The sequence below is a fragment of the Trichoderma ghanense genome (assembly GCF_004382785.1).
Source record: "Trichoderma ghanense strain CCMA-1212 chromosome Unknown scaffold_9, whole genome shotgun sequence".
Classification (NCBI taxonomy): domain Eukaryota; kingdom Fungi; phylum Ascomycota; class Sordariomycetes; order Hypocreales; family Hypocreaceae; genus Trichoderma; species Trichoderma ghanense.
The window spans coordinates 811,143-837,905 of NW_027395672.1; the positions used below are offsets into that span (position 1 = coordinate 811,143).

General features: G+C 54.5%; 16 protein-coding genes across 16 annotated transcripts; 9 read left to right on the top strand and 7 right to left on the bottom strand.

Moving 5' to 3' along the window:
• Positions 1-519: 519 nt before the first annotated feature.
• On the top strand, positions 520-1,257 carry CCMA1212_007354 (uncharacterized protein; the record flags this gene model as incomplete). Its single annotated transcript, XM_073704524.1, has 3 exons — positions 520-638; positions 698-1,090; positions 1,213-1,257. Coding segments are annotated over 3 exons (555 nt in total), but the record flags the coding sequence as incomplete, so codon positions are not given.
• A 1,036-nt stretch (positions 1,258-2,293) lies between these two features.
• On the top strand, positions 2,294-3,550 carry CCMA1212_007355 (uncharacterized protein; the record flags this gene model as incomplete). The annotated part of the gene is made up of 1 exon (XM_073704525.1): positions 2,294-3,550. One exon carries the CDS (start codon positions 2,294-2,296, stop codon positions 3,548-3,550), a length of 1,257 nt encoding a protein of 418 aa, XP_073556959.1.
• Positions 3,551-3,867: 317 nt separating this feature from the next.
• Positions 3,868-4,962, bottom strand: CCMA1212_007356 (S-adenosylmethionine mitochondrial carrier protein; the record flags this gene model as incomplete). Its single annotated transcript, XM_073704526.1, has 3 exons — positions 3,868-4,586; positions 4,705-4,873; positions 4,945-4,962. 3 exons carry the CDS (start codon positions 4,960-4,962, stop codon positions 3,868-3,870), a joined length of 906 nt encoding a protein of 301 aa, XP_073557227.1.
• Positions 4,963-5,376: 414 nt separating this feature from the next.
• On the bottom strand, positions 5,377-6,631 carry CCMA1212_007357 (Protein phosphatase; the record flags this gene model as incomplete). Its single annotated transcript, XM_073704527.1, has 2 exons — positions 5,377-6,506; positions 6,577-6,631. The coding sequence occupies 2 exons, from the start codon at positions 6,629-6,631 to the stop codon at positions 5,377-5,379; spliced, it is 1,185 nt and encodes a 394-aa protein (XP_073556816.1).
• Positions 6,632-7,361: 730 nt separating this feature from the next.
• CCMA1212_007358 (Succinate dehydrogenase iron-sulfur subunit) lies at positions 7,362-8,400 on the top strand (the record flags this gene model as incomplete). The annotated part of the gene is made up of 2 exons (XM_073704528.1): positions 7,362-7,988; positions 8,074-8,400. Coding segments are annotated over 2 exons (954 nt in total), but the record flags the coding sequence as incomplete, so codon positions are not given.
• A 583-nt stretch (positions 8,401-8,983) lies between these two features.
• CCMA1212_007359 (uncharacterized protein) lies at positions 8,984-9,917 on the top strand (the record flags this gene model as incomplete). The annotated part of the gene is made up of 3 exons (XM_073704529.1): positions 8,984-9,126; positions 9,263-9,418; positions 9,485-9,917. 3 exons carry the CDS (start codon positions 8,984-8,986, stop codon positions 9,915-9,917), a joined length of 732 nt encoding a protein of 243 aa, XP_073556970.1.
• A 213-nt stretch (positions 9,918-10,130) lies between these two features.
• On the bottom strand, positions 10,131-11,614 carry CCMA1212_007360 (uncharacterized protein; the record flags this gene model as incomplete). The annotated part of the gene is made up of 2 exons (XM_073704530.1): positions 10,131-10,379; positions 10,436-11,614. The coding sequence occupies 2 exons, from the start codon at positions 11,612-11,614 to the stop codon at positions 10,131-10,133; spliced, it is 1,428 nt and encodes a 475-aa protein (XP_073557176.1).
• A 387-nt stretch (positions 11,615-12,001) lies between these two features.
• On the top strand, positions 12,002-13,786 carry CCMA1212_007361 (putative dolichyl pyrophosphate Man9GlcNAc2 alpha-1,3-glucosyltransferase; the record flags this gene model as incomplete). Its single annotated transcript, XM_073704531.1, has 2 exons — positions 12,002-12,200; positions 12,261-13,786. 2 exons carry the CDS (start codon positions 12,002-12,004, stop codon positions 13,784-13,786), a joined length of 1,725 nt encoding a protein of 574 aa, XP_073557177.1.
• A 1,085-nt stretch (positions 13,787-14,871) lies between these two features.
• Positions 14,872-15,940, top strand: CCMA1212_007362 (uncharacterized protein; the record flags this gene model as incomplete). Its single annotated transcript, XM_073704532.1, has 2 exons — positions 14,872-15,592; positions 15,718-15,940. Exons 1-2 carry the CDS (start codon positions 14,901-14,903, stop codon positions 15,938-15,940), a joined length of 915 nt encoding a protein of 304 aa, XP_073557178.1. The 5' UTR covers positions 14,872-14,900.
• A 716-nt stretch (positions 15,941-16,656) lies between these two features.
• CCMA1212_007363 (uncharacterized protein) lies at positions 16,657-17,068 on the bottom strand (the record flags this gene model as incomplete). The annotated part of the gene is made up of 2 exons (XM_073704533.1): positions 16,900-17,068; positions 16,657-16,833 (listed from the first exon to the last, which is right to left on the bottom strand). The coding sequence occupies exons 1-2, from the start codon at positions 17,056-17,058 to the stop codon at positions 16,657-16,659; spliced, it is 336 nt and encodes a 111-aa protein (XP_073557179.1). The 5' UTR covers positions 17,059-17,068.
• A 963-nt stretch (positions 17,069-18,031) lies between these two features.
• CCMA1212_007364 (uncharacterized protein) lies at positions 18,032-19,190 on the top strand (the record flags this gene model as incomplete). Its single annotated transcript, XM_073704534.1, has 2 exons — positions 18,032-18,037; positions 18,123-19,190. 2 exons carry the CDS (start codon positions 18,032-18,034, stop codon positions 19,188-19,190), a joined length of 1,074 nt encoding a protein of 357 aa, XP_073557018.1.
• Positions 19,191-20,584: 1,394 nt separating this feature from the next.
• CCMA1212_007365 (uncharacterized protein) lies at positions 20,585-22,540 on the bottom strand (the record flags this gene model as incomplete). Its single annotated transcript, XM_073704535.1, has 2 exons — positions 20,585-21,452; positions 21,516-22,540. 2 exons carry the CDS (start codon positions 22,538-22,540, stop codon positions 20,585-20,587), a joined length of 1,893 nt encoding a protein of 630 aa, XP_073557031.1.
• A 267-nt stretch (positions 22,541-22,807) lies between these two features.
• On the bottom strand, positions 22,808-23,140 carry CCMA1212_007366 (uncharacterized protein; the record flags this gene model as incomplete). Its single annotated transcript, XM_073704536.1, has 1 exon — positions 22,808-23,140. One exon carries the CDS (start codon positions 23,138-23,140, stop codon positions 22,808-22,810), a length of 333 nt encoding a protein of 110 aa, XP_073556784.1.
• A 96-nt stretch (positions 23,141-23,236) lies between these two features.
• Positions 23,237-24,078, top strand: CCMA1212_007367 (DNA-directed RNA polymerase III subunit RPC8; the record flags this gene model as incomplete). Its single annotated transcript, XM_073704537.1, has 4 exons — positions 23,237-23,248; positions 23,324-23,422; positions 23,501-23,802; positions 23,856-24,078. The coding sequence occupies 4 exons, from the start codon at positions 23,237-23,239 to the stop codon at positions 24,076-24,078; spliced, it is 636 nt and encodes a 211-aa protein (XP_073556787.1).
• A 75-nt stretch (positions 24,079-24,153) lies between these two features.
• CCMA1212_007368 (uncharacterized protein) lies at positions 24,154-25,596 on the bottom strand (the record flags this gene model as incomplete). Its single annotated transcript, XM_073704538.1, has 6 exons — positions 24,154-24,329; positions 24,384-24,545; positions 24,595-24,989; positions 25,052-25,173; positions 25,400-25,444; positions 25,588-25,596. The coding sequence occupies 6 exons, from the start codon at positions 25,594-25,596 to the stop codon at positions 24,154-24,156; spliced, it is 909 nt and encodes a 302-aa protein (XP_073557029.1).
• Positions 25,482-26,282, top strand: CCMA1212_007369 (Signal peptidase complex subunit 2; the record flags this gene model as incomplete). Its single annotated transcript, XM_073704539.1, has 3 exons — positions 25,482-25,518; positions 25,599-25,882; positions 25,944-26,282. 3 exons carry the CDS (start codon positions 25,482-25,484, stop codon positions 26,280-26,282), a joined length of 660 nt encoding a protein of 219 aa, XP_073557175.1.
• Positions 26,283-26,763: the final 481 nt, after the last annotated feature.

The following is a 26,763-nucleotide window of genomic DNA, read 5'->3' on the forward strand; positions in this document are numbered from 1 at the left end:
GCAAGGAGACGGCCGTATCGCCTCAAGCCCACGAACACAACCCCCTAGCAGGACACATATGATCAGAGCTGATTCACTTCAGAAGCAAACCGACTCCCCGTGATTACCTTTCTCACGAGTGGAGGAGGAAAAGAAGTGACTGCAGTAGCCAACGGTCAGGTGAATTTCCGTTCGAGCGATGAATCACGTTACCTGAGAATTTCCAACTCGTAGACAAAAGGGGACCCATTTGCTCCCCCCAAGCTTCTCATTTGCTTTTTCATTTCCCTCACGCGCTCTTCCTCAACGGGGGTCCAAGCAAAGCTGCAGAGTTTTGGCCTTCTGCACCCTTCCCCCCTGCTGCTGCACTCATATTGCGGGTTCATTGTGCTCGTCAGCGAACGGGTATGTACAACTTCAGGTCTAAATGTCGCTGACTTGTGTTTCTGACGAAAGCCCTTGGCAGATCCGCAGGATATCGAACAACTTCTGGCGCCAGCATTGCGATTCAAGGCGACATCAACAGGTTTGCAATATCCCCTCCACCTCATACTCTTCGGCTCGGGTCGACTAATCATCAACGTTCATCAGAGTACAGACTTGAACGATCTACACTTCCCTCCCAAGGCGGCGATTTTGATCAACGGATAGGTCAACAGGTGTGCAGAATCTCATGCTTTCTAGAGCTCCCTGCCAGCGCTGACATTGTCATCAGTAGAGTGCTGCTCCTTTCGGTAGCCATCTCCTCCATGGCGCCGGCGTGCCTCGTTATTTTGCCCAACGAGCTGCTCTACCAGATATGCGAGAATCTGTGTCGCACTGCACTTATTCCCCAAAGCTTTTGCATTACGATTGCGACCTATTCTTAGATGGAAGAACTGCATTGTCTTGTCTTAGCAAGGCGTGCCGGCGGCTGCGCGAGATTGCACAACCGGTCTTGTGTCATTGCGTGCAGACCACGAGAGCCTGGCATGTTTTGTGCAGCATCATCGCGCAGCCAGACTTGGCTGCTCATGTACGCGGATTGCAGTACCTCCGCAAGGACCAGGTCCTAAAGGATCTCGATTTCCCTGCTGCTTCAAAGGCCCACAAAGAGTTGCGGAGGAACAGGGTATGCATGCTCGGGACTGATACCAATCGCACCGGTCACCCTGAAGGCAAAAAATTCAATTACCTATTCCAAGGTTGGCCCTTAACGTTGCAGTCGCTTATTCTCTTTCTCTTTTCTCTCAGGCAGCCTTTTCCACGTGGATCAGACTTGTGTCCTATTACACATAGGTAGAGTGCTTGTAATGTCTTGATCCCGGATATCACCGTACAAGAGGCTGTAGCGTAATGACACTCAACCCAGTTTGTGAGCCCATCGTGGTTATGGCATCCCTATATAAATCTAATCATCCCACCAGTTGACTCACGTAAAAGGAATGAATATGACTTGTAAAGCGAAAGGTAAGTTGGCATCATGTCTACCTATCATGACTGAACGTCTTGCCGCAAAGCATTCCTCAGTATGATCAAAGAAACACCAATCTTATCTCGGCACCCTCCCTCCAGATCCTCTTTTAGCAAGCAATCACCTCGAAATATCATTCTTTGGCTCCAAGGCCTTGAGGGAGCTTTCACTAAAACTCATATATCAGCCGGCGTTGCCGCCGAGTGTATATGTCACCCTTATACCAGCCGGTCGAAACCAAGGTCAACTCAGTCTCAAGTCTCCCAAAAGCCACCCTCTAGGAAAATTTGTCGACCATCTCCAGAGGCATCTGAAATGCTCTCGCAGGCAAGGCGGTGAATCACGTTACATGTAGCTAAGGTTTGCGCCTCAGATGTCGACTGATAAACCAGAAGGAGCTCCTTGCAGTCCAGGCTTGCAACTTCATCTCGAGATCAAGCAAGTTGCGGAATCTCGGGCTTTTCAGGACCTTCTTTCGGCGATGTATTGGGGGTGTTGAGGAGCGAGGCGAGGCTAATGAACGGGTCTGTGCAACCGCGCTTTCAACGTCCTCTGAATTGAGACGCGAATGGCAAAGCATTACAGAGGACTCTGCAGAGTATTACAGAGATATCTCCTGGCGCTGGTTCTTGCGCCATGCGAGGGTCAACCAATAGGTTGGCAATTAATAAGCCACATCAGACTCGTCAGTTAAGATGGACTAACCCACAAGCCAACAGACTCGCAGTCTCAGACGTCTGGAATTACCCTGGCACAACTAGGATCGACGGCAAAACCAACAAGTACGCGAGTCTCTGGATTCTAGATTTCACTGGTATCTCTGACATTCTTTTTCCTGAGGGCGCCGCTCCCGCAGTAGCCATGGCGGCGACAAGTCTCCTGGCTTTGCCTGACGAGCTACTCCTCATGATATGCCAAGAGTGCTGTCTTCATTGCACTTATCCCGAGGGGGGATTCAGAGCTCATGTATTCATGCGCGAACCTGTGGCTGCTCTGCGCTTCCTTAGCCAGACATGCCAGCGCTTGCGTACCATCGCGCAGCCGGTGTTGCACCATGATGCTCGTCCTCGGCAGCTTCGACTCTTCCTACGTACAATCAATGCGCGACCGGACTTGGCCGCCCAGGTACGCGCCTTCTGTGACTGGAGCCATTATTCTTCTGATAGATTCGAAAATGGGGACCTCGGCGTGATCCCGCCCGGCCATGTCACCGACCAGGAGGAACGGACATGGGAAGAAGATGCCAGACGCATGCAGATGCTGCTGGTACCGACGCTAATGCGGCTCCCAGCCGTAGAGGATCTGGCCGTGGGTGCGTCTTTCAGACGTGGTTACATGTGGGAAATCTTGTTCGATATGAGATCCGTCAAGCGTCTGTTTCTGTATCCCTACAATTGCCGCCTGGGTTTTGGTCGCCTGGACGCTTTTCTCTCCTTGACGCCATGCGTTGAAAGATTGACATTGGTGGGCTGGACTGGGTTAATCGTGAGGCCTCTGTCTCTCACTCGACTCACCTCTCTGAAGATCCATGGGTTCGACTTGACTGCAGCGTCTTTGGAGGCATTGGTGAAGTCGTGTCCGATACTGGAACGCTTCGAGTTTCATCAATGGGGGATTGAAGATGAAAACCAGCCGCTATGGTTGCTTGAGGAGGAAAGGGAGCCGCTCACGTGGAGACAGATGCAGGATATCTTGCATCCCCGGAGCAAGACATTGAGACATGTCGTTTTCAGCTTTTACCCGCACTCGAACGAGGTCGAAGGCCTATCCTACAGTCCAGCCGATGATGTGGGTAGCTTCCGCGACTTTGAGAAGCTGGAGACCCTGCGTGTATCATCACTCAGCTTCCGCGGACTTGGCTCCGCTCAACGAGGCTTGGAGGTCTTTGAATATCCAACAACCGTGTCCGAGTTGGTCGACATGTTACCGGAGTCGCTCACTTTGCTCCACTGCGACAAATGCCATGCGAAGTGGGATGGAATGGAGATGCTGGCCGAAGCGATTCGGCAGGGACATTTCCCGCGGCTCAAGGTGGTGATATCAGGGGAACGGGGGCCAAAGCTAGAAGAATCACGCAAGATGCTTGCTGCTGTTGGCGTGACCTGCAAGGGATCATGAGGAAGCGCTATCTGTTGTAACGGGAGATGTAAAACGTATGGTAATGTATGGTTATATTAAAAGGTCTAGGTTCTATTCTAGCTACTATATATAAATAGATGTTTATATATATAACATCAGCTGTAGCTGCTGTCTTAGCTACAGTTATAGCCGTTCCTCCTTAATCTGTCAGTCTGTTACTTCTAACACTATTAATATGTCGCCCGTTTAGGATGCTGAAAAGGGCGACATGATGGGTTCGAGCGGAGCCAGACTATCCCGTGTGTTTGCAAGGTTATGGTCCATTCGGAATAAAAGATAGTCTGAGATTTGACGAGTCACTGCCTCCTCTCGAGCCACAGCTTCGCGGCATCATACATGCCCAGATACAAACCGCTTCCCACCGCCGTCCAAGCAGAGCGGAACGCCCCTCCTCGGAAGAAGCCCTTGAGTCCCCTTTCTCGCCAGACATCCTGCACCACCTTGATGCCAGCCAATCCTTTCCTGCTTGTCGAAGCTTCGTCGCCTACGCTGACCATCATTCGCGTTTTGATCACGTCGCTCGGCGTCGTGAGAAAGGCAGCTATACTTCCCGCAACGGCGGCACTGCACCCCGCTATCAATCCAGACTCACCAACCCCTCTCTCTTCTCTATCCGTCTTTTGCATCATTGTTCCCTTGGTACGTGATCTGTGTTCCCACAAGCGAGCACGTATATGCTCAAACAGCGGAAACTGCAGTGCGGTAAACGGGAGGTTGCGCGCCACGAGGGCCGAGTATCCGGTGAAGAGCCTGCCTGAAGCGAGGACCCTCTTGAACGCCATTAACGAAGTCGATTTGTGTGAGGTTGAGCCCAAAAGATGTTGTTGTTGTTGTTGTTGTTGTTGGATCATTTGGGCGTTTTGCTTGATGACTTCGCCGGGAGTGAGGACGAGACAGGATGCCATTTCGGCGGTGGCGGAGGCGAGGGAGTGGATTACGGGGGTGGGTAGGGAGAGGGGGATGTGGGATGTGTAGATTGATTTTGTGGTTTCGTATGTTGAGAAGAAGACGCCGGCTTTTATCATACATTGTTCATCAGCTTCTAAATGATCCAGCTTCAACCCATAAAGCGCCTTGAAAGAGGGAAGAGGGGAGGTAAGTGTGTTGTTGTTGTAGGGTGAGAGTGCCTTTACCTGCAGGTAGAGTAGCGAGTATGACGCTTCCGATGCCTTGGTACAGGCCACGTAGAGCAAGGGGTTTTGTCAAGGGGGATTTGATAAAGTCTTGGGATTGGTAGCGCGTTTTGAGGGTGTCGAGGGGGTAGACGAGGAGGTCGACTGTGAAGGCGGCGGCGGCGCCGGCCTGTTTTAGAATGTGTGAGTTGTATATGGCATTGATGGAGGATTGAGGGTGGCGTGGGATGGCGGACTCACTAGGTATATTTCCTTCATTTCTCTATTGTTTCCATGAGAGGTTTTCTATATCTTTTGTTCTTTGTAGATGACGAATTGGGTTGAGTATAGGTGAAGGATGTTTGAGTTTGGGTGAGGATTTGTCGGGTTGATGACATCATGGAGGGCATTCGCCAATCAAAGGAACCCGTGTCGTCCGTTTCGGTATGAATGACTTCACTAACGAACTGCTTGCTTTTCATGCACCTTGTCTTGGTATACAGAGACCGAGTTTATTCTTTGTTTATTGATCAAGTTTCTTCATATGAAACTAATATACAGAGCCGTAAAATTACACGCCGCAAATTGCTCTTCTCGTCCAACCCTCCTATCTAAACAAGATGCTCAGTGCTATCCCTCCCCCAAACAATGTCTAAATCTATCGTGTGCGCCAATCAACTTGCCCCCCCGAATCTACAGCTTGCTCTTGACGCTGGGTGCATCTTCCGAGACGACGGCAATGACAACGCAAATGTCGTCGACTTTTCCTCCGTGCCAGTTTTCCTGGGGGTAATACTTCTTCACCTCCTTGGCAAACGGCCCGTCTCTCTTGGTGTTGACGCTGGCCTGCTTTGCAGCGAGCACAATCTCGGTTGCCAACAGACTCTGTAACGTTACGGCCTTTTTCAGTTGCCCGTCCACGCCTTCAGGAGCGGCGGTTAGACTGTCCAGGGACTCGGCCACGGTGACTGCCTCGTTGGCAGCCATGCTCCAGGCACCGCTCTTGACCATGACCCGGCTGGCAATCCGGAGGATATCCTGGTTAAAGAGATTGTCCAGCACGCCATCGGTCGCAAAGACGAGGACGTCTCCGTGGCGCAGGTGGTGATGCGCCACGTCGGCATCGCGCGGCAGGTCGCTGAGCTGCGTTCCCCCAAAGGCCGCCATCCGAGCGGCCACGCTGGGCGGCACGACGGACAGCTGGAACGGCGTGTTGAAGGCATGCGTCTGCGGCTCCGAGTACGCGTGCACCGCGTTGAGGCGCAGCTGCAAGAAGCCCGAGTCGCCCAGGTTGGCCACGTCCAAGACACCCTCGGGCCGCGCAATGGCGACGCAGGCCGTGCTTCCTCCAGCGGCCACGTTGGGGTCCCTGCAGATGGCGTCGTATCCCTTCTGCATGAGCTTGCGCGCCGTCAGAGGCGCATCGCTCGTAGCGGGATACTCGTACGCCGCGGCGGCCATGTAGTCGCAGAAGCCGTGCGAGAAGTCGGCAGGGTCGACGCCCGAGTCCACCCAGCCGCCGACGCCGTCGGCGACGCCAAAGGCCACGGAGCCGGACTCGTTGACGCGGCTCACGAAGAAGGCATCGTGGCCGGATTCGGGGCGCGACGACTTTCGGCGATGGCGGGGCGGCTGGATTCGGTTGTAGGGGTTGAAGTGGAAGACGTGCGTCGACGGGTCGTAGGGGCGGTCTTTGGCGATGAAGGACGCGGCGATGTGGTAGGAGAACTTGGGAGACGAGGACAAGTCGGAGTAGAAGCGCTGCGGCTGCGAGACGGGTCTCGGGGTCATGAACCGGGACGTCCTGGATGCGCAACTGGAGGCTGTTGAGGTGGTTCAATTAGCGGGAATGGATGGCTTCTTCGGGTGTGCATTCATCAGAGCTGGACGAACCATGACACAGCGTTCGCAGTGATGGCGAGGCAGGCAACCTGCCCGAGAGAAACATGGCCGTCTACAATGGCGATATCTCGACTGCGCTGGAGTTGTCGCGAGGATTCAGAGATGGTCAACGGCGAGGCAGTCCGAAGCGGCGTGCAATCGCCAATCCCGGCAGTACTTTAGAAAGACAACCGGCTCGCCATTCTCCAGCGAGGATAAAATGTCTCTCGAGGTACCCGCGGCAAAGGCGCAGTGGATCCGTTGGCGCGGAAGAGAAAACGACGAAAGATGAGGCGAAGCGTTTGTACGGCGATAAATCAATCAAAGGATCTCAATCGAGATTAATCTCAACCCCACCAGAATCGCTCCCCCACGAAAAGCGTTTGCAGCGCCTTTTCCGCGCTACGGCACGTAATGATTAGCTAACACTGAGTGTCTTTGACCCGGGCTTCTGCCGGCTGTCACGAGCTTCGAATCTGCTCTGCTTAGGTAAGGTACCTAGGTACGTGCTCCGTCTTCACGGGATCGTCCATCCCGACTTTCTCCTGCTTAGCCGAATTGTCAATGTCTGCGCGCTGATTGGCTGCCCCGGAGCCTTGTGTCGAGGCCTCATAGCCGAGGAAGAGCCACTTCCACCCGCAGCTTCTTCCATGACGACGAGAACGTCGAGACGCCACCACCGACAAACTTCGCCATTGCGCGGCCGATAGGAGGAATCACGAGCCTTGAGCGTCGAAAACCGACTTGATTTTATATATCCCGCCACTCCGGTCTGCCCCTGATTAGCCTCCGCAGCGCAGTCGTCCATCGCGGGGCGTAAACCAGATCCGAAAAAACCCAGCAATCCCGAGCACAAGACTCCGAATATCGAAGCAACAGCACGAGACAAACAAATCATCACCATGGCCGCTCTCCGCTCCTCTTCACGCATCCTCGGCTCCTCCGCCAGGGCAGCCTTCCGTCCCAGCGCCCTCCTCTCGCGCTCCATGGCGACGGTCAGCGAGGGCTCCGTGGCGAGCGAGACAGCGCAGCCGCAGCCCAACCTCAAGTCTTTCCAGATCTACCGGTGGAACCCCGACACGCCGACCGAGAAGCCGCGGCTGCAGACGTACTCGATCGATCTCAACAAGACGGGCCCCATGATCCTCGACGCCCTCATCAAGATCAAGAACGAGCAGGACCCGTCGCTGACGTTCCGGAGGAGCTGCCGCGAGGGCATCTGCGGCAGCTGCGCCATGAACATCAACGGCCAGAACACGCTGGCATGCCTGTGCCGCATCCCCACCGAGTCCTCGTCCGACGTCAAGATCTACCCCCTGCCTCACACCTACGTCGTCAAGGACCTGGTCCCCGACTTGACGCACTTTTACAAGCAGTACAAGTCCATCGAGCCCTACCTGCAGCGCGACACCCCTGCTCCAGATGTACGCCGCTAATGAAGCACCCACCACATGTCCCCCCCCCCTGACGAGAGAATGTTTTGACTGACTGAGAACCTTAAAAAAACAGGGCAAGGAGTACCGCCAGAGCAAGGCGGACCGAAAGAAGCTCGACGGCCTGTACGAGTGCATCCTGTGCGCCTGCTGCTCGACCTCGTGCCCCTCGTACTGGTGGAATGCCGAGGAGTACCTCGGCCCCGCCATCCTGCTGCAGTCGTACCGATGGCTGGTCGACTCCCGAGACGAGCGCAAGGAGGCGCGCAGGGCCAAGCTCGAGAACTCAATGAGCCTGTACCGCTGCCACACCATTCTCAACTGCACGCGCGCCTGCCCCAAGGGTCTGAACCCCGGAAAGGCCATTGCCGAGATCAAGAAGCAGATGGCTTTTGGCGCATAGACGAGTTTGATATCATAGGAGAGGCAAGGTGATGGGGAATGGACGGAGGGGAGAAGCAAAATAAGGCGGCTATCTTGGGGGTTTCGGTGCCGCTGTGTATTAATCGCCGATGGAATCGTGTCCATCGATTTTCGACTAGGGAGGCAGAAGCAAAATCTATTTTTACCATTCAGACTTGGCGTGTTCAGAACCACTCTTCTGTTTCAAGCACTCTGCCCATTTCTTTGGTCAGGGCGATTTGCTCCGAAGCTGATGTTGGATACCCTGAGTCTTATGCATTCCAGTCTGAAAACACCAGCATACTCCATCCGACACCGCCGTCTCACGCCCTCCTCCCTTGCGCAAAGTCGGTCCGTCCCCTGACCATTTCTTCGTCCAACTTCTGTCACTCTTAAGCCGGTCATCCCTCGTGCCGACTCCAGAGATTCGCGGCAGGCACGATTTTGTATCTATAAGTTTTTCCAAGTCTTTACTACTAAAGAGTCTTTTCGTGGGCTCGATCCCGAAAACACCTGTCCCTCTGTCACTTACTCCTTTTTGAAGTATCCTTACCATCTTTTGACCTAGGAACACCCCGTTCACTATGGCTTCTAGGGGTATCGTGATGTTTGCTGCGATGCTCGGGGGAGCGGCGGCTTTGGCGACGGTGAAGCCGACGGATAGGGATGCCACCTGCGGCATCATTTGCGTGGACAGCGTGAATGAGTGCGGCGAACGATACGGAGGGTACATCTATCCCACTCTTTTGTCATCTTTTGTCACAGATTTCCCATATTCCAATTTCATTTGCTCCAAACAGAAAGAAAAATCCTGCCGATATGGAGTATACGACCGTGTTAATGCTGACGAGTACTTGATACAGTTGCTACGACCCCTGCCTTGAATCCGCTCCCGAAGCACCCCCCTGCACGATTCCCGGCACGCATATATGGTATCCTACGCCTCCTCCGGAAGAAATCACGCCTTTCACAGATGATGATTGCAGTAACGTCATTATTTGTATCGATGGTGTGAATGAGTGTGGGATCGATGTTGGAGAGTGCAAAGTGACGGGACTTGAAGTGATTGACTGATGGGTGGATAGTTGTATTCCTGATTGTAAGCCGTGGAATATTACGATTCCTACGTGTCCTTCTGAGGAGGGTGAGCCAGCTGGGACGGATGGGACGCCTGAGACGGACGAGCCAGCTGATACGGATGATACGGACGAGACGATTGAAGCTGTGCCTTGGCAGGGGGCGGAGGAGCCCGTGCCTGAAGAGCCGGTGGACGAGGAGCCCGTGCCTGAAGAGCCGGTGGACGAGGAGCCCGTGCCTGAAGAGCCGGTGGACGGGGAGCCCGTGCCTGAAGAGCCGGTGGACGGGGAGCCGGTGGACGGGGAGCCGGTGGACGGGGAGCCGGTGGACGGGGAGCCGGTGGACGGGGAGCCGGTGGACGGGGAGCCGTTGATTGGGGAGCCGGTGCCTGAGGAGATTGTGCCGTGGATTCCCGATGGGCCTTGGGGTTGGTCTGACTAAAGGCCTCTCTGTTGGGCCTGTGATCTGCTTTTGTAGTTTCTCCACGGGCTTGGGGATGATGGAGAGCACCTTTGATTAGCACCTATGACGGACAAAAGAAGCACGAACAGGCTACCTGCCTGATAGCTACCTGTTGCATATTCCTAGCCCTTCGCTTGTGGTATCCAAAACTCCATGCAGCTTACATGACATTGCCCATTAACATGCTAAACATCAAAAATACTGACCCCTTGGCGTTCCGCTCCTACTGTAAGCATCACTGGCTGCGGTATCTACCAGAGTCTCGTCATCAGAGCTCGCCTCTCCTTCGAGCGGCTCGCCCTGTTCAGGGGGTGCACGCATGGCTTCCAGCACATCTCGATCCAAACTAGGGAGCTGGTACGGCTTGATTGTGTGAATCTCGCGGCCCGAGGGCATCTTGTTGATCAACGCGCTTATAGGCGGAATGGGCCGCGTGTTCATCTACAACACCGCTTAGCAAGACGAGATCAGACAGCAAAATCATGTCCAAGGCTTACCGTATCGTTAATCTTGTTCCACTTTGCGTCTAGCATCTCCAGGATCCGGGTCTCTTCTAGTTTCCCAGCGTCGGCTCCCCAGGCTGTTTCCTTGTCGACTCGGCGATCTTCCCTCTTCTCGCTGAGGCCCTTGAGCGTGCGACTGAGGCTCAGGCCTTTCTTTGCGCTTGCGTCCTTGACCTCCACGCCGAGTTCGTGTAAGCCGGCGCGCGCCCAGGCTATCCCCTCTGCCGTGTCTCCGCCCAACTCTGCGTCAATGCCAAAGAAGCGACAAGCTTTTGCGCGGCTGGTCCGCCGCAAATCTTCCAAGTACCGGAGAAATCCTGAGCTGGTGCCGCCTGATCCTGATCTCGCTGCTTGACATAGTGCCGCCGCTTTCGAGGCATGTTCAGATGCGGCGAGGCAGAGGCGGGCGTAGAGATGAGCCCGAACTTTTGGAATGTCGGGTGCTTTAAACATCCATTCTTTGTCGCTCTTGTTCCTGTCCTGTGCCACGGCCGCTGGATAAGGGTCGTCCTTCAGTACAGCCAACAGCGTTGCCTCGGCGTGACAAAGAGAGGCCAGAGCTCGGAGCGTGGCGGGCGCGATATCAACGCAAGGCGGGTGAGCGACGATCTGCTCACTTCTCGTGGCAGCGTAGTCGTATATGGAGGCTGCTTCTAGCAGATACTTTGTCGCCGTCGTCATCACAGTCGTCCTCTCCTGGCCCCCCTGAAAGTCGAGCGTTGTGGAATACAGGGGCTGCAGCGTGGCCCTTGCCATCAGCACATTGGCGAAGCCCAAGGTCGACAGCGTGAAGTAGAGCTCATGCTCCAATGAGATGATCTTGACGCGAGGACGTTCACGTCCAGGCACCAGATCGCCCGACAGGGTCGGCCGCCATGAGATGGAGGGGGTCGATTCCAGGATTGTGGTGACGGTCTCGCCGCCGACGGGCTGGTTGCTGAGTCCGGCGTCCACCGCGGCGAGATACGGCAGATAGTGCTCTAAGCTGGAGATGACGGTGCTGAGATTGGCCGTCTGTGAGGAGGGCGGGAGTCGCTTGTGCTTCTTGAGGGCACTTCGGACGACCCCGCGGTAGGTGCTGGCACTGAGGGGCAGCGAGGGATGAGAGTCGCAGGACAAGGACGAGGAGAAGGAGAAGGCGGACGTTGTTGGGAGGGTGAATGGATATGGCATGATTGTGCCGAGGCAAGTGAAGGCTCTGGCTCAGGTTTGGGGAGTGAAACAAGATCAAGAGGCCTGGATGATGTAAAAGGGAGCTTCGATGCCATGGAGTCTTGGCAAGCATGAGCTGTTCAAGGCCCGTACACCGAGCGTCACAATACAGTGTGTGCGTCTCACCCAACCGCCAGATCGCACTGTATTTCTTCAGCGGGTTTCGGAGATGTTAGCGCTCCACTGGAATCCAATGTCCCAATCTGGGGCATAAGCTCCAAGTGTCCCGTCAATCTTCAACTTCGCCTTGTCAAGCTGTCGACAGCCTCCCTTCTACAGCACGAGAACAGCCAATTCCCAGCCAGCACCACCATCACAGCTCTCCAACCCCATGCGGTGACACACAACATGCCCGCCTCAAGTCCTGCGCACAAGCCGCGGCGGAAAGCCAACAAGGGCGACATCGACAAGCTGCGCGCCCCAGCCTTTCCCTTGGCTGCCTTCCTGTGGCCGGCGCGGACGTCGCTGTCGCAATGGGAGGTGCTGCCGCTGGTGCTGATGGTCGTCGGGCTGTTTCGATGGGCGGCTGGGCTTTGGGGATACTCTGGTGAGCGGATTGAAAGAAGCTTATCGCGGGCGGTGGTTCTGTGGACTGACGGCGGCTTAGGGTTCCAACGACCTCCCATGTTCGGCGACTACGAGGCCCAGCGCCATTGGATGGAGCTCACGACGCATCTGCCGATATCCCAATGGTACTTTCACGACCTGGAGTGGTGGGGGCTCGACTATCCTCCTCTCACGGCCTACCACAGCTGGGTTCTCGGCAAGGTTGGCTCCCTGATCAATCCCGAGTGGTTCGCCCTGGTGTCTTCGCGCGGCTCCCATGACCCAACGCTCAAGATTTTCATGAGGGCGACCGTCATTGTGTCTGAATATCTGGTCTTCATCCCTGCCGTCACGGTCTTTGTGCGGCGCTTCAGCAGACTGAGCGACATTAGCATCTGGACGAGCAACCTGGCCCTTGTGGCTATCCTGATGCAGCCGTCGCTGATTCTGATTGACCATGTGCATTTCCAGTACAACACGGTGATGCTGGGCTTTGTCGTGGCGAGCATGTCGAGCATGCTGGCTGAACGATACATGTGGGCCGCTGTCTTGTTCGTTGCTGCCCTGGGCTTTAAACAAATGGCGCTCTACTACGCGTTCAGCGTCTTCTCGTACTTGCTCGGGAGATGCATCACCACGGGCATCAACCCCACCAGACTCGTTGGAATCGCTTTGGTGACCATTGTCTCTTTCGGCGTGCTGGTTCTGCCGCTGGCCCTCGGCGCGCTCTACGACAAGCAGCGAGGCATTGATCCGAGCCCCGAGCTGAAACTACAAGGAGCTGCGCCGTTTATCGCCAACTACATCAGTCCTGATCACTTTTACTATCCCATTTTTGAGCAGCTGGGGCAGATGGTCCATCGCGTGTTCCCATTTGCCCGCGGTCTCTTTGAAGACAAGGTTGCCAACTTCTGGTGTACTCTCAACACGGTCATCAAGCTGCGCAACTACCCTGTCCACCTTCTCCAGAAAGCCGCTCTCGTGGCCACTTTTGCATCCATTCTCCCACCCAACATCATCCTGTTCTTGCGCCCTCGAAAGTCAGCGCTTCCGCCTGCCTTTGCGGCCACGGCATGGGGCTTTTTCCTCTTCAGCTGGCAGGTTCACGAGAAGAGCGTCCTCCTTCCGCTAATGCCCATGACCCTGCTTCTGGCTGGGAAGCACGGCATGAGCGGCGAAGTCCGTGCCTGGGTGGGCTTTGCCAACCTCCTGGGCGCTTGGACAATGTTTCCTTTGTTGCACCGCGTCGACCTTAGAGTGCCGTATGCAGTCTTTACCCTGCTTTGGGCGTACCTCCTGGGCCTGCCACCTACGTCTTGGAGCGCGCCTTTTCAGGAAGGGCAGTCCCAAGTTGTCCAATGGGGCACGGCTCTTCTGCAGGGGACCTTTTACGCCACGATGGCGGCGTGGCATGTCGTCGAGGCCTTTGTCGAGCCGCCGCCAGGGAAGCCGGATCTGTGGGTTGTTGCGAATGTCGGTGTGGGCGCGGCAGGGTTTTTCATCTGCTACTTGTGGTGTATCTGGAGGCTGTTGCGAGAAACAGGCTTTGTGCCCAAGGGCGCCAAGGTCAAGACGAAGACACAGTGAGCATGGGCTACAGCTATGTTGTGAAAACAGTCGAGAAGAGAGCGTCCGGCCTGCCACACGTTCAGTACAGCCAAAGCACGTACGCATTTGCCTGAAGCAGGCGTCTGTTGGTCGGGATGCGTTTGTATCAGAAACGCTCGCCACCAAAGTTGGATCGCGGTTGGGCGACCTCTTTGTGGTCCCAACGGCGCAATACCTCGGCAGGCAGCCACGAAAGCAGCAGGCTCTATCAGGAACAAAGAAGCGAAGAGCAGAGGGCTAGGAGGCCGGCCCCTGAACACACTCAAACCGTCCATAGACTTTCCGTTAGACGAATCTGCAATATCCCATGCCAGCAAGACCAACGTTATGAATACGGGAACCTGCATTGCATATGGCCCCCTCCCACCACCCCATTCCTTGAGATTCAACGGCATTCCCAAATCCGGCCTCTTGTGTGCGCTGTCTCGCAGGTCCAAGGGGTGCGGAACGCCGCATCGTGGCCATTGCCTTTCTGTGATCGCCAAGTTCTGGTGCTCGGGTTTTGCCTTGATGTGTAGATATATGTTTGGTTATGTGGTACATCTATTGCGTTTCATGTCTGTTTTTGTCATGGGTGTTGGTCTTTGATCGTGATAACACAGTCGGGAGGTATGTCACTCACTTATACTTGCTCTCTCGTTCGTTTACACATTAAGGTGCGGAGAGGTAGGTCTGCGGCATGATTTTTGAGCCTTTATTGTCTTTCGCTTTGATTTGAGCTTGATTTGTGTTACGCAGCTGGTTTGCGGATAACGTGTTTGTTGATAGATTGGTGCTGAGATTGCCGAGGGTGCAAAGATATCGAATTTGTTGACTGAAGCCATGATGTGGTGGTTCTGGATGGCATCGTTTGCTTTTTCGAGCATCCTGTTTGGCGGAACTGTGCTGGGAGAGGAGAACATACCCAGGTTCAGAATGGGTCAACCACCCATCCCTCTGACGACTTGGACGGAGACAAGGATTCTGTATGATGGGACGACGGCGACGATTACGAGTATGTATCCGTGATGAGTAGCTGTGCGCCTTGACTTGAGAATGATGCTGATCACGCTTGGGTTTGCTAGAGGTCTATAAGGTTGCGGATCTTTTGACAATGACATCGACTACGACAACGACCTCGACTGAGCCTTCGACTACTTCAGAGTCTGAATCCCCCACTTACACAGAGGCTGCCCCTTTCTCATCGGGACGATTCGTTACCGCCCTGTTTCCTTCAAATCATGAGCCTACAACATTCTCGACATCAACTATACCGCACATGTCAATCACCACCGCAACAACAGCTTCTTCAACGGTAGCCGCCTCAGATGCCAAACCATCGGAGTCTGACATTCCTTCGTCAGCACCGCACTCCACGCAGATAAGCGCCGCTCAAATTGCGGGCATCGCCATAGGAAGCGGCGCCTTCTTCTGTCTCGTAGCAGCACTCTTCTTCTTCTTCGGACGACGCGATGCAGGATGTTCTGCGCACAACCGTGACTATCGCTATAACCATCGTCTTTCTATGAGAGATGTTGGCGCAGGTCTTGGGAATGTGAAGACGAAGTTTGCGACTGTTTGGCGGAAAGAGCAGCTTCAGGAGAAGCAGAAGCAGCAGCACGTTGAAGAGATTCAGGGTCCTGCTGAGCTTCCGGCTGAGCTTGCGGCTGAACTTCCTGCTATGACGGATGTTCCTGGAGAAAAGCAGGGGAATACATCGATGGAGAGGCATGTTGATGGTTTGCCTTTTGTCTTTCAGGCTCCTGTTGTGAAAGAGTTGGGTGGAGCCAGCGTGGTGCCAGACAAGTAAGTACATTTCTGAGCGGTGGAAGAGGGTTTTCGATGTTGCAACTGGCCGTTAGTATAACAGTCTCTTTTCACTCTGTTCACCCTTTTCTTTTCTATACTTGTGCTAAGCGCAAGATTCGCAGACCAATGTCCCCTTCTCCAGAACAACAAGAGCAGCAGCATCAAAGGCTTCAGCAACAAAGTCAAGGAGCAGAGATGTCGCCCGTACCTGATACGCCTGGCGAGAACGGGGTGTCGACTCTGCCGAGATATGAGGAGGTTGATGGTGAGGCGAGAGGGCGCCAGTTTTCGTGGGCTGCGCCGGAGAGTGCGTATAGGCCGGATAAGTCTTGGTATGAGAGTTGAAAGGCTGAGAGAAAAGTGGGAGGGTTGTATCCTGGGCGCTTCTGAATTGTTTTATCTTGATGGGATCTAATGGATTTGTGATGAGTATGAGATGTGTATGTGATGATATTGATATGAGACGAGGATTGAAATTAGCTAGCATGATTTTCTCTGATTCGAGCTCTTCAATTTACTTCATGGACTGCTTTGCACAGGAGCTAGCTTGCTTCACCCGCTGTTATTGAGTCGAATGATATGATGCCATTTTTTTTCTTCATGAGTGTTGGTTTGAGGATTCCCCTTGACGAGCCCCCTGTTGTAGGGTAACCAGGCTTGGAGGAGCAAAAAGATATGGAAGTAGGTAGTTCATGAGCCACGGCAATCGTACAAGGACAAGACCTTGTAAAACGACCAGTCAGAACCTGATCTTTTGCTCTCTTCATACCTTAGGTAGGCAAATTCATATAAGAAGGGTGCCCATGATCATGTCTATCGTCAGTTACAGAGCATTACGATTACATACATCACAGTAGAGACGAACAGTATTCGAAAAGCGGCAAGTCGTCAATTCCTTGACTGGATATTCTATGCCAACCTATAACGGCCGCCAAGCCATCCACGAGCGATCAGTCCTCCAATGCCACCAGAGCCATCCGAGGCCAACCGCCCAACATGCTCGCAACTTTTCCGAAAATCGTAGAGGGTCGTAACTTTGCGCATCATGAGAAATAGAGCGCTTAGTCGAAGAGACCGAAGCCCATATCCTCGTCGGACTCCTCCTTCTCCTCCTCCTTCTTCTCCTCGGCCTTCTCCTCGGCAGCGGCAGCACCACCGGCGGCGGCGCCACCGGCAGCAGCGGCACCGGCACCGCCAGAGGGAACGGAGGCGAGCTTCTCAGAGCCAGCGGCGATCAGCTAGAGAGGAATTGTTAGTTGGATTTGCGTCAAGTAGTGGTTTTCAGCATGGAAAAAAAGACATACCTCGTTGATGTCCTTGCCAGAGAGCTCAGAGATGAGCTTCTCGAGACGCTCATCCTCGGCCTCAACGCCGACGGAGCTGAGGACGGACTTGATGTCCTCGGCAGAGGGGGAGGCGTTGCCGCCGAGGGTGAGGAGGAGGTAGGCTGCGAGGTGCTTCATTTTGAAGGTTCTGCGAGAAGAGAAATTCGTTAGTATCGTGTTTGTGATTATCTCTGACAGCTGATTTTCGCAGCTCGACGACGAGGGGCAGAGGTAGCAAGAAGCTGATGTCGATGCAATTCGCCGCCTGTCACGAGGGATGGAGAGAGGAGCGGCACTCACTTTGAAGTTCAGAAGGAACACGAGAAATCAATCACTTTAACCGCAAGTTGGGCGGAGACTGAAACCTTCGAGTTCTGGTGGTTTGAGTTGGGTTGAGGTAGAAAAGGTTTGGAAAGGAAAAAAGTTGCCCCAAGTAGAAAGTCGCCAGGGCAATTTACCGTGCAAATCTGTGGGCGCTAAAAACAGGTGCTTAGCCGAAAACATTACAGTGGAGGGCAGGCGATCCGCTTTAGGGCCGTGGAGTCGGAGCTGCACGAGTACGTAAGCAGCGCGGCCCCGGCTTCAGCCTCATCCGCGCCTTATCGCACCGCCACAGATCAGCTCCTTGAATATCACGTGTATCATTGCCTCGCCCAGCCCGGTGTGGCGCCCGCCGCTTTTCATCCGTAGCTCTACCGGCAAAAGGTGCGCTGGCCAGCCTCTCACCCAACGCTTTTTCCCTTGACGTGCCATAGGATCTCTTGGAAGGAGAAAAGGCGTCATCCTCACCTTGCTTGTCTTTTGCAGACGAAGCGTTGAATATCTTATCAGTCTTTTACAGTATACTTTTCCATCGATAACCTCCTCCAAGTCCGTCGAAGCGCGCATCCTGTCCGATCGACGCCCCTTCTAGGACCTTCTCCTCGTTGCGTTGCGTGAGGGGAGCCTGCCACCGGTGCCGATTCGCTTTGCTCTTCGCTGGCCGAGCGGAGGAGCGGCGTCTTCTATGCATCGCGGCGTGTGAAGATCTCAGGAGGGCTACGTGAAGGAGTTTCCGGCAACTCTACGGAAGTTTACGAATCAAAGAAGCAGAAGTCTCACGACAGTCACGATGCCGGTAAGTTGTCGCTTTCCTTCTCCTTTCGCCCAGGGCCTTGGTGGTTGGGCATCAGCGCCTATGGTGGCTAACGCATGTTAACCAGATCGGGGACCTCCTGGCTCAGATCACCGGCGGAAAGCCCTCGGAGAGCCCTGCGCCCGCCGTCCAACGACTACCGAGCGTTTCGGTCAAGCGGAAGGCAGATGATGATATTTCCAGGGCCGACTCCAAGACACCGCGTCTGTTCACGCAACCGACAAAGGCCCCGGAGCGACCTGCGAGCGCCACCCTGCCGAAGCCGGCCCCGATCCCCTCGAAGTCGACCCCGATCCCCTCGAAGCCGGTCAGTCTTGCTAGTCGACCAGCGAAGCCTGCTGTTGCCAGCAAACCACCGTCCGCACCGGTAGTCGACCCGAACAAGCCTAAAGCACCTCCGAAGAAGGGATCCTATGCCGAAATTCTCGCACGGGCTCAGCGGGCTCAGGCGGTAATGGGCCAGGTAGGCAAGATTCAGCATAAAAAAGTCGAGAAGGGGGCCATCAAGAGGGACAAGGAGAGAACCGACGTCAAGGGTGCACCTTCAGGCGCGCAGACCAGCAAAGCTCCAGTCGGGTACAAAGGATCAGCAAGGCCGGTACAGCGCAACGGTACGAATGGAAGTGCTCTCTCAAAAAGCGACCGAAATGGTGCTGCGTCACGAACCCCTGCCAAGGCCATGACGTCGTCACGGAAGGCGCCGGTGCCGGAGCCCGAGAAGAAGGTCAAGAAGGCAGCCCTGGCAACGACCGGCTATACCGGGACAGCCCGCCCCAAACCCGGCAACGCATCGAAGAAGAGCAACGCCCCCCGCGGCGGTGCCCTGCTCAACGCCCCTCCACCCCGGCCCGGCGCCAACCGACGATCCCGGTACGAGGATGACTATGACGAGGACATGGACGACTTCATCGATTATGACGACGAGGAAGACGACGGCCCGCGTTACGGTTATGCGTCTGATGCTTCCTCCGACATGGAGGCCGGCCTCGACGACATTGACGACGAGGAGCGGATGGCTGAGCGCATCGCTCGCCGCGAGGATCTGCGGGAGGAGCAGCTTGAGAGATCCCTCAAGATGGCCAAGGAAGAGAAGAAGCGCAAAGCTCTCGAAGCGTTGCGGGCCAATCGACGCTAACGGAGGATTCAGCATCAGTCCTTTGTCACGGCCCTCTTCCCTTCCCTTTGTCCTTTGGTGTCTCTGGGGCGTTGGGTATCCTTTGCGTACATTAATTCTGAATCGGATTTGAAAAGGTTGGCATCTGTGGAATGATTCTCTCAAGGAGGGAAACGAAAGAAACGAGTGTGCCAGCGACGCAGCGAGGAAATGGTTTCACCACCCCTCGTGTGTCTCAGAGTCATTAGCGACGGAGTTTGCTTTATTTTCCTCTACACCCTTCGAAGAAGAAAAAAGGACTTCAGTGTTCCTATTCTTCCTTTCTATCCCACACACACACAATACTCTGCTCGTTCCCCCCTCTCCAACCCAGTTTAACTATCCTGTTGACTTTCGGTGTTGTGCCTTGACTTTGTTCTATTCTTTCTTTTCTGTCAGCGGTGTTTATACGGGATTGGACTCTTCTTTTGCATTGTATGGCGCAGAAATTGGAACTTTGTTTCTCCATCTACTTTTCTCTTTCCGCAGCAGCGTCCTGGTTCGGACAGTTTTTCGAGTTAAATTTAGCTTAGAGATTATTCGGTAGTTCGCGTTCTGTCTTCTTGACAGGGAAAGTCTCTACGCGTTTATTAATTATCGATTATGCTTTAGTACCTCATGTGTACCAAGCAAACATTTGATGAAACTGGCGTGTTCGAAGTGGGTGATTGGGTGAGATAGTGTCTGAATAGAATAGAGTCTGATTGACTACTTTTACCGCAAACGTAATATATAACAGGACTCTGTATCCGAGAAAGAAAAACAGCAAAGAAACAATTTCTAGCAGTGACCCCTTTGCTTTTTCGGTTCCGCATATGTTGTAAATGAATCAAATGCAACCAAGTTGTCCGAGAGTCTCATTCTACCACTTTTCAAAACCGAAACAATCTGGATCCTATAAACAGTCAATTTTAGAAGATATCATAGGCCGTCAAGACAAGATGACTTGTTTCCGCTCGCCACATCCACAAGATACCTGTCTTTGGGACTCTTCAATGAGCACTGGCTGAGTTTTCTGAATCCTGCACAGACCGTACTCTTGAGGAGCCGATATCCAAGTTTAAGAAGAAACGTCGCTCTTGAAGCATCAGGCCTGAGGGAATGTCGCTCAAGACGCCCTTGTGCCCGCAAGTCCGACCTTGTTACACTTGCAAACGAAAAGTGTGAAGCCAACGCCGTCCGATGTTGTTTTTTGTTCGATGCAGACATATATTTTGAACCAAAAGAGTAGAACAAAAACAAAAGCCCCCATGAGTTGTAAAAAAATCCAAGTCGGACAACGTCGGGGCCAACAGTGGCTGGTGCCGAGTCCTTGCGCAAATGGGGTTGAGGATGGTGTATATATAAAGACATGTGTGCAAACGCAAATTGTTGAATCAGGGAAGATCGTCACTCTGCGATTGTTTGCCACTTGAGCTTCCGTACGGCTTCAGGAGCCAGCCTTGATAGTGCCGGATTCCTTGCGTGCTGGTACTATTAGCCGTGGGTATGATGGAGGGAGGCGGATTGGTTCTGCGGGGTGGCTCCCTCTTGGCAGGCTGAGGCGGGATGGCAGGGAGGGAAGACGTAGAGGGAGGCAGTGTAGAACCAGAGGCAGAAACAGGAGCAGGCGTAGATGCTGATGCGGATGCAGGTCTAGCAGGCGCGGAGACAGGCGTTGGCTTCTGTTCTTCGCCGTTGGTCTGGGCCGCTGCTGATGCGCCAGCAGCGTTCATGAGGCCCTTTTCGCGAAGGTACTGAATAGACTGCAGGACGGCCAGGTCTTCTTGCTCCTTGTCGTTTAAAATCAAGCGCTGCTGAATGGTGAGGCGACCGTTGTTGGCCTCGCGTTCCTTCATGGCCGCCTCCCGAGCTTGGGGATCATGGACGAAGCGGCACTTGCCCTTCTTACCGCACGTTCCACCGGTAGAGTAGTACTTGCAGTGTCTGGTGATGTCAGCCTTGTTGGCCGAGGGAGGAGGAGGCGCCGTCTGGGTACGGCTGGACATGACTTCGGGCTCGTCATCCGACGAGTCTTCAGAGGGATCGCGCATCTCGTCCCCTTCGTCACCTTGCTCTCGCTTTCTCTTGATGGAGAACTCGACCTTGCGCAGCTGCTTCCTAAGCCTGTCGGCCTCCTTCTCCAGAGAGGCAGCCTTGTCCTCTTCTCGCTGCGCCAACTCGGCGGCCTTTTTGGCTTCGACGCGCGCTCTGGTGGGGAATTTCTTCTTTCGCTCTGCAACGAAAGCCGCAACATCGCTGATGCTACACCAGGAAACGAGGTTAGTGATGACACAAGCGGACAGGAAAAGACATCAGATTGCTTACTTGAGGGCTTCCTGACCGATGAGTTCGGTGAGTGTCTTCTCCTCTCCCTCATCATCTTCCGTCTCTGAATCAACTCCCGGGGTCAAGCCTAGCGTGTTGGTCTTTCTCTTCTTCTTCTTGCCGGCTGAAGGAGACTCGGGCTTGTCGGGCTTTGCAGCACTGTCAACATTGTTACTCGACTGCTTTGGAGGGCGTGCCTTATCACCCGCTCCATGGTGATGAGAATGATGACCACCCCGTCCCTTACTGCCCTCTCTGTGCCCGCCGCGACCTCGACGAGAATACTGATTGTGGGAAGAGTCTGAGTGGCGGGAGTTGACGGGAGGGGGCGGAGGTGGTGTGTAAGCATATTGCGGTGGAGGGTAATGAGCAACTCGAGGATCAGGGGGGTATGGCTGGGGATATCCGCCGATCATCGGAGGGTGCGCCGCATCGTACTCGTGGCCGTGACGGATGGGAGGTGCACTGTGAGACTGCTTGTGGCCTCCGCGGTCGCCGTAGCCTCCACGGCCTCTGCCACCGCTACCATATGCCTGAGGAGCTCCCTGGTTGTTCCACTGCGGCGGCTGGTTCGGTGGAGGAGGGGGGGCTTGATAGGGGTAGGGCTGAGGGGCCGCATAGGCAGCCTGCTGGGGGTACTGGGAAGGGGGATAGTGTTGAGGAGGGTAGTTTGGGTGGTAGTTGGAAGCAGGGAGCGGCACAGGAGCGTGCGGGTGGCCGTGGTGCGCAGGAGGATGGCCATGATCGGGAGCCCACTGCGGCTGGGGAGCCGGATAGCCATTCGCCTGCGGCTGAGAGCTGCCATACGGCATTGCATGTTGGGCAGGATATGGCTGCCCAGCGTATTCATACCGCGGCTGCGAGCTGTGGTAGTCGCCCCGACCGCCGTGGTAGTGGCCGCCCCTACGGCTGCCTGATCCGCCGCCGCGGCTCTGGCCGTAGGGAGTCGAACTCGACTGTCCGTAGCCGGCACCGCCAGACGTAGGGGGCGGAGGGGGTGGTGGTGCGTAGTTGTACGTCGACATTGCTCAAGGGGTCATGAGGACTGGTGCAATGCGGACTTGATTGTTGCTGAAAAAGGCTGAGGCAGAGACCCAATCGGCTGCTGTATGATTCGAGCAAAAGGGGGCTAGAGATAGAGGACGAGGAGCGTCAGACTTTGAGACTTTGAGACTTCGAGACTTCTCGAACTCGACGGAGGGCGGACGGGTGCAGGAGGAGAAATTCGACGACGACAATCGGGATAAAATCCAAACAATCTGTAATTGACAGCCTGAAGGGAAATAGATCTGCTAGAGACGCGGGACAGGCGGTGATGGCGCCTCAGAAGCGCTGCGCAGGTGCTGCTGGACGGTGACAAGATGGGAATCAACGGCAAGTTCCACGATGTCCGACTTTGGCTGCAAAATGAAGTGCGGTTGGGCAAAAGGGCCCGCTAGGCCGCGGTAAGCAGGCGGTGAGACACTGTCCGGGGCGGAATTCGAGGGCGCTAGCTGGATGCGGACTAGGGCGCATCGCCTCAAACTGAATTTCTGACTGACTTTTTGGCTGCCAGGCGATGAGACTGAACCGAACGGCTTCATTTGCTGGTTGAGGTGATGAACGAGGGATGCATATCGTGACATGACGGCGTCTCGTTCGTGATGGTCCTGCTTGTCCGTCGTCACCTTGTGAGTCACAGCTGAAGGCTCTGTATCAGATACTTGAGTTGTTCCGTCAAGATGTTTATCCTCGTAAGTTGCTGATATACTCTCAGAGCTGGGATCATGTCTGCTCTCCCACGACAGAAGGCTCACCTGCAGTCACAGACCAAATTCGCCGATCTGGTGCAAATCTCCCCAGAAGATTTCTCAAAGCACAGCATCGTAGCAATCGAGGACAACATCAATGCCAAATACGCAAACAAGGTTGGTGTTTTTGCTTGTCTCTCTCGCTCATCGGCTGCTGTTTGAGTCGCAACAACGACTGATTCTTACTCCATGCAGGTGGTTCAAAAAATTGGACTGTGCATATCTCTGTTTGATGTGCTATGGACGTCTGAAGGCCTGATAGGCCATGGCACAGGCCTCGTCAACGTCAACGGTACAGTCACCCTGCTCGTCTCTGCGGCCATCCAGCATGCTTACATGACGATAGTCGAGTTTCGGATGATAGTCTTCAGACCCTTCAAGGGAGAGGTCATGCTTGGCAGGATACGTAGCTCGACTCCTTCTGGCATTCACCTGAGGACAGACTTTTTCGACGACATTTTTGTTCCGTACGAGGAGCTCCCTCAGGGGGCTGAATAGTAAGACCGCCGCCAGCTTCACTTTCTGGTGAAGAGAGCTAACAGCAGGACAGTAATCACAGCGAACAAATTTGGATATGGAACTTTGACGAGGAGCGCCTGTTTTACGACAACCACGAAATGGTCCGCTTCCAGGTCATTGACGAAGAATGGCACGATCAGACGCCAGTCGGTCCCACGCAAGCTGAAGACACGCCGGCAAAGACGCCTTACAAGATCAAGGGCAGCATGGCTGCTGAAGGTCTGGGCGTGTGTCTGTGGTGGGATGGTGCTTGATTGGATGAGTCACGGCATATTAAAGAGCACAATGTACTAAACAGTTATTCCCCCTTGGTTGGAGTCATACAAAGTCTACACCTTGATCCTTTCCAGCAGTCGCTCCTCGATGCCGTCCAAGACAGAGTAGTGCTCAATGACGGCCAGGTTCTCGGCTTCGGCCTTGAACATCTTGCTCGGATCCTGTCCGGGAGCCATGGGCCCAACGGGCATCTGCTGAGCCTGCATCTGCTGAGCGATTTGGCTGGCGGCTGATGATTTGTTAAAATGGATCATTCATGAAGGGGGTCCGTGCGTCAACTTACCATTGTCACTACCGAGGAGGAACACATAGACAAACTGCAGACCAAAAATGCACAAAAAGTACCAGCTGATGCTAGACATCCACCGCGGGTCCATGTCTTTGGTCTGTACACCTGCCTGCAGCATGCTCTTGAACTTGATTGTAATGGGAAATGGCAGTTTCACTACTTGTCGTTAGCACTAGCAGAGAATGGAACAACCGGTATGCCATACTGATGACGTATCCGCTGAAAAAGGCATTGATCCAGCTCATAATCAGCGTGTTGGGGATGATCATGGCCATGTTGTTCTTCATCATGCCCATCATACCCTCCATGGCGTTCGGGTCCGTCATTGGGTTCGCCGGCGGCTGGCCCTTCTGGTTCGGCGCCTTCAGGTAGGCCCCGGACTCGAATGCCCCAATGAGGAAGTCTCGCCGGGCCTCAAACGACTTTCGCGACAGCACGTGGTAGTTGGTCCGTAGGGCGGCGCCGTGGGCGAGGGCACGCTGCTCGCGGATGGCTTTGATGTCGGCCTTTTTCGGAGTCGTGGCCATGAGGACGGAAGCATAGTGGCGAAGGACACCGGTCAGAACCATGACAATGGTGATGGGGATGAGGATCCAGTAGCTGTGCGTGGGATTGCCATGTTAGCTCGCTTGTCGTCCATCTCGAAGCTGTGGGATACGAACAAGAGCTGGGGGTCCCTATGCAGGGTCTGAGGCGGAATTTGCGCCATGATGAACTCGCTCGGCTGGTCAACCGCTGCCGGGGCTGATGCGACGCTGTTGTTCGGTATCGAGCGACCTGGTAGCTGGCGATGACGCTGCTATTATTATGGAGGGGGAGCTTGAAGAGGCTGAGGTGGAAGATGGAATAGCTGCAGCTTGCAGCTCTGGCAGTACGGAGTATCCTACCGCCGGCAGCCGGCAGCCCCACTATCCGGAGCAGCAGCGCCGTCGATTGGCTGCTGGACCTGGAGTTAACAGATCCCCACGATCTTTAGTGGACGTTAGCACTGCAGTCAACTGCTAACTTACAGGCCACCTCTGCCACAAGTCGACGAGCAGCTCAACACCAGCGTCCTGTTTGGGTTCGGATCACCAGAACAACGAAATCACCATGGCCGCCGAGAAGGTCTCTCTGTATAATCTGGCAGGTAAAGTCTCCTGATTTCGCGCTTCAACCCGTTGCCGCTGTTCAACTAAACGTGTGCTCACACTGACACCGTGGCCATAGATCTCAAGAACACAGCCGACGATGCGATCGCCAACTACCTCAACTCCCTAAAGTTCAAGCAGACACACTTCCTCAGCGATGTCCGGCTAGTGCTGGGATACAGCGCTTTTCTCATATCTGCCGCTTGTTTTGCGTGGGACTACAAGCTCGGCTTTGAGAACACCAAGACCTACACAACCGTTGCCGTGGCTGTCTACACTCTGCTGAACGGCCTCTTGACGTTCTGGATGATGTTTGTGGAGAAGGGCGTTGTCTATCAGGGTGTTGCGCCATCAGGAGACAAGGTATGTAATGGCATACCGGAAAAAAGCGATGAAGCGCAAGACTGACGAGGGAAACCTTCAGATTACAGTAGCCACCTCAACGAAGAAGCTGGATCCCACGTACCGACTTAGCATCACCGTCACGGACACATCCGCCAAGTCGCGCATCATCGAGATTGCCAAGCCGTTCGCCTCCTTCTTCGACGAGAGCGGCTACTTCGTGGCTGCTCCTTTCCAGCAGATTCTCGCCACGGCGGTTCCCATCGTCGGCAAGCTGGACCCCAAGCGCGTCAAGTCGGAGTCTCAAGACATGCTGAATGCGAGCCCGGAGCTTTTGGATGCGATTCTTGCGGCGAACAATGCGGCTGCGAATGCTACAGGGGCGCAAGCGGCGGAAGGTGCAAAGCGACGCAAGGCGTGAGAGGTGGACGCAGTGATACCCTGGATGGGAGTTGAGCAAGGCGAACAAATGGCATAAAGACTTGGAACTTGTCTAGGAGAATAAAAAAGACGACAGGTACTGTCCTGGTTCCTTTCCACCTGTGAACCATCTGAACCTTGACGATGCGTCTCTGATTTCGCCTGTCCGGGCTATCGGTCTCTAAGCAGCGATAGCCCGGCCATTCCCGGCGATGAAGCGCCACGGCATTTTGAGAGGATGAAGCATCTCCATGAGACGCACATGTATAAACCTTGGCCGCCTTCAATCTTTGCGAACATAGACACGATATGGCCGATGTTTTACGAATAGTAAGCTGAAGGCGCAAATAGAAGAGGACACGCCTCATGTCAGCAACGGCAACAACACCTTGACCATGTTGTGTCTTGCATCTAGCTATCCACTTCTAGATCGTAAGGAATCCAGCCTCGAAGGATAACGCTGTGAGCTGTGCTACTTACCA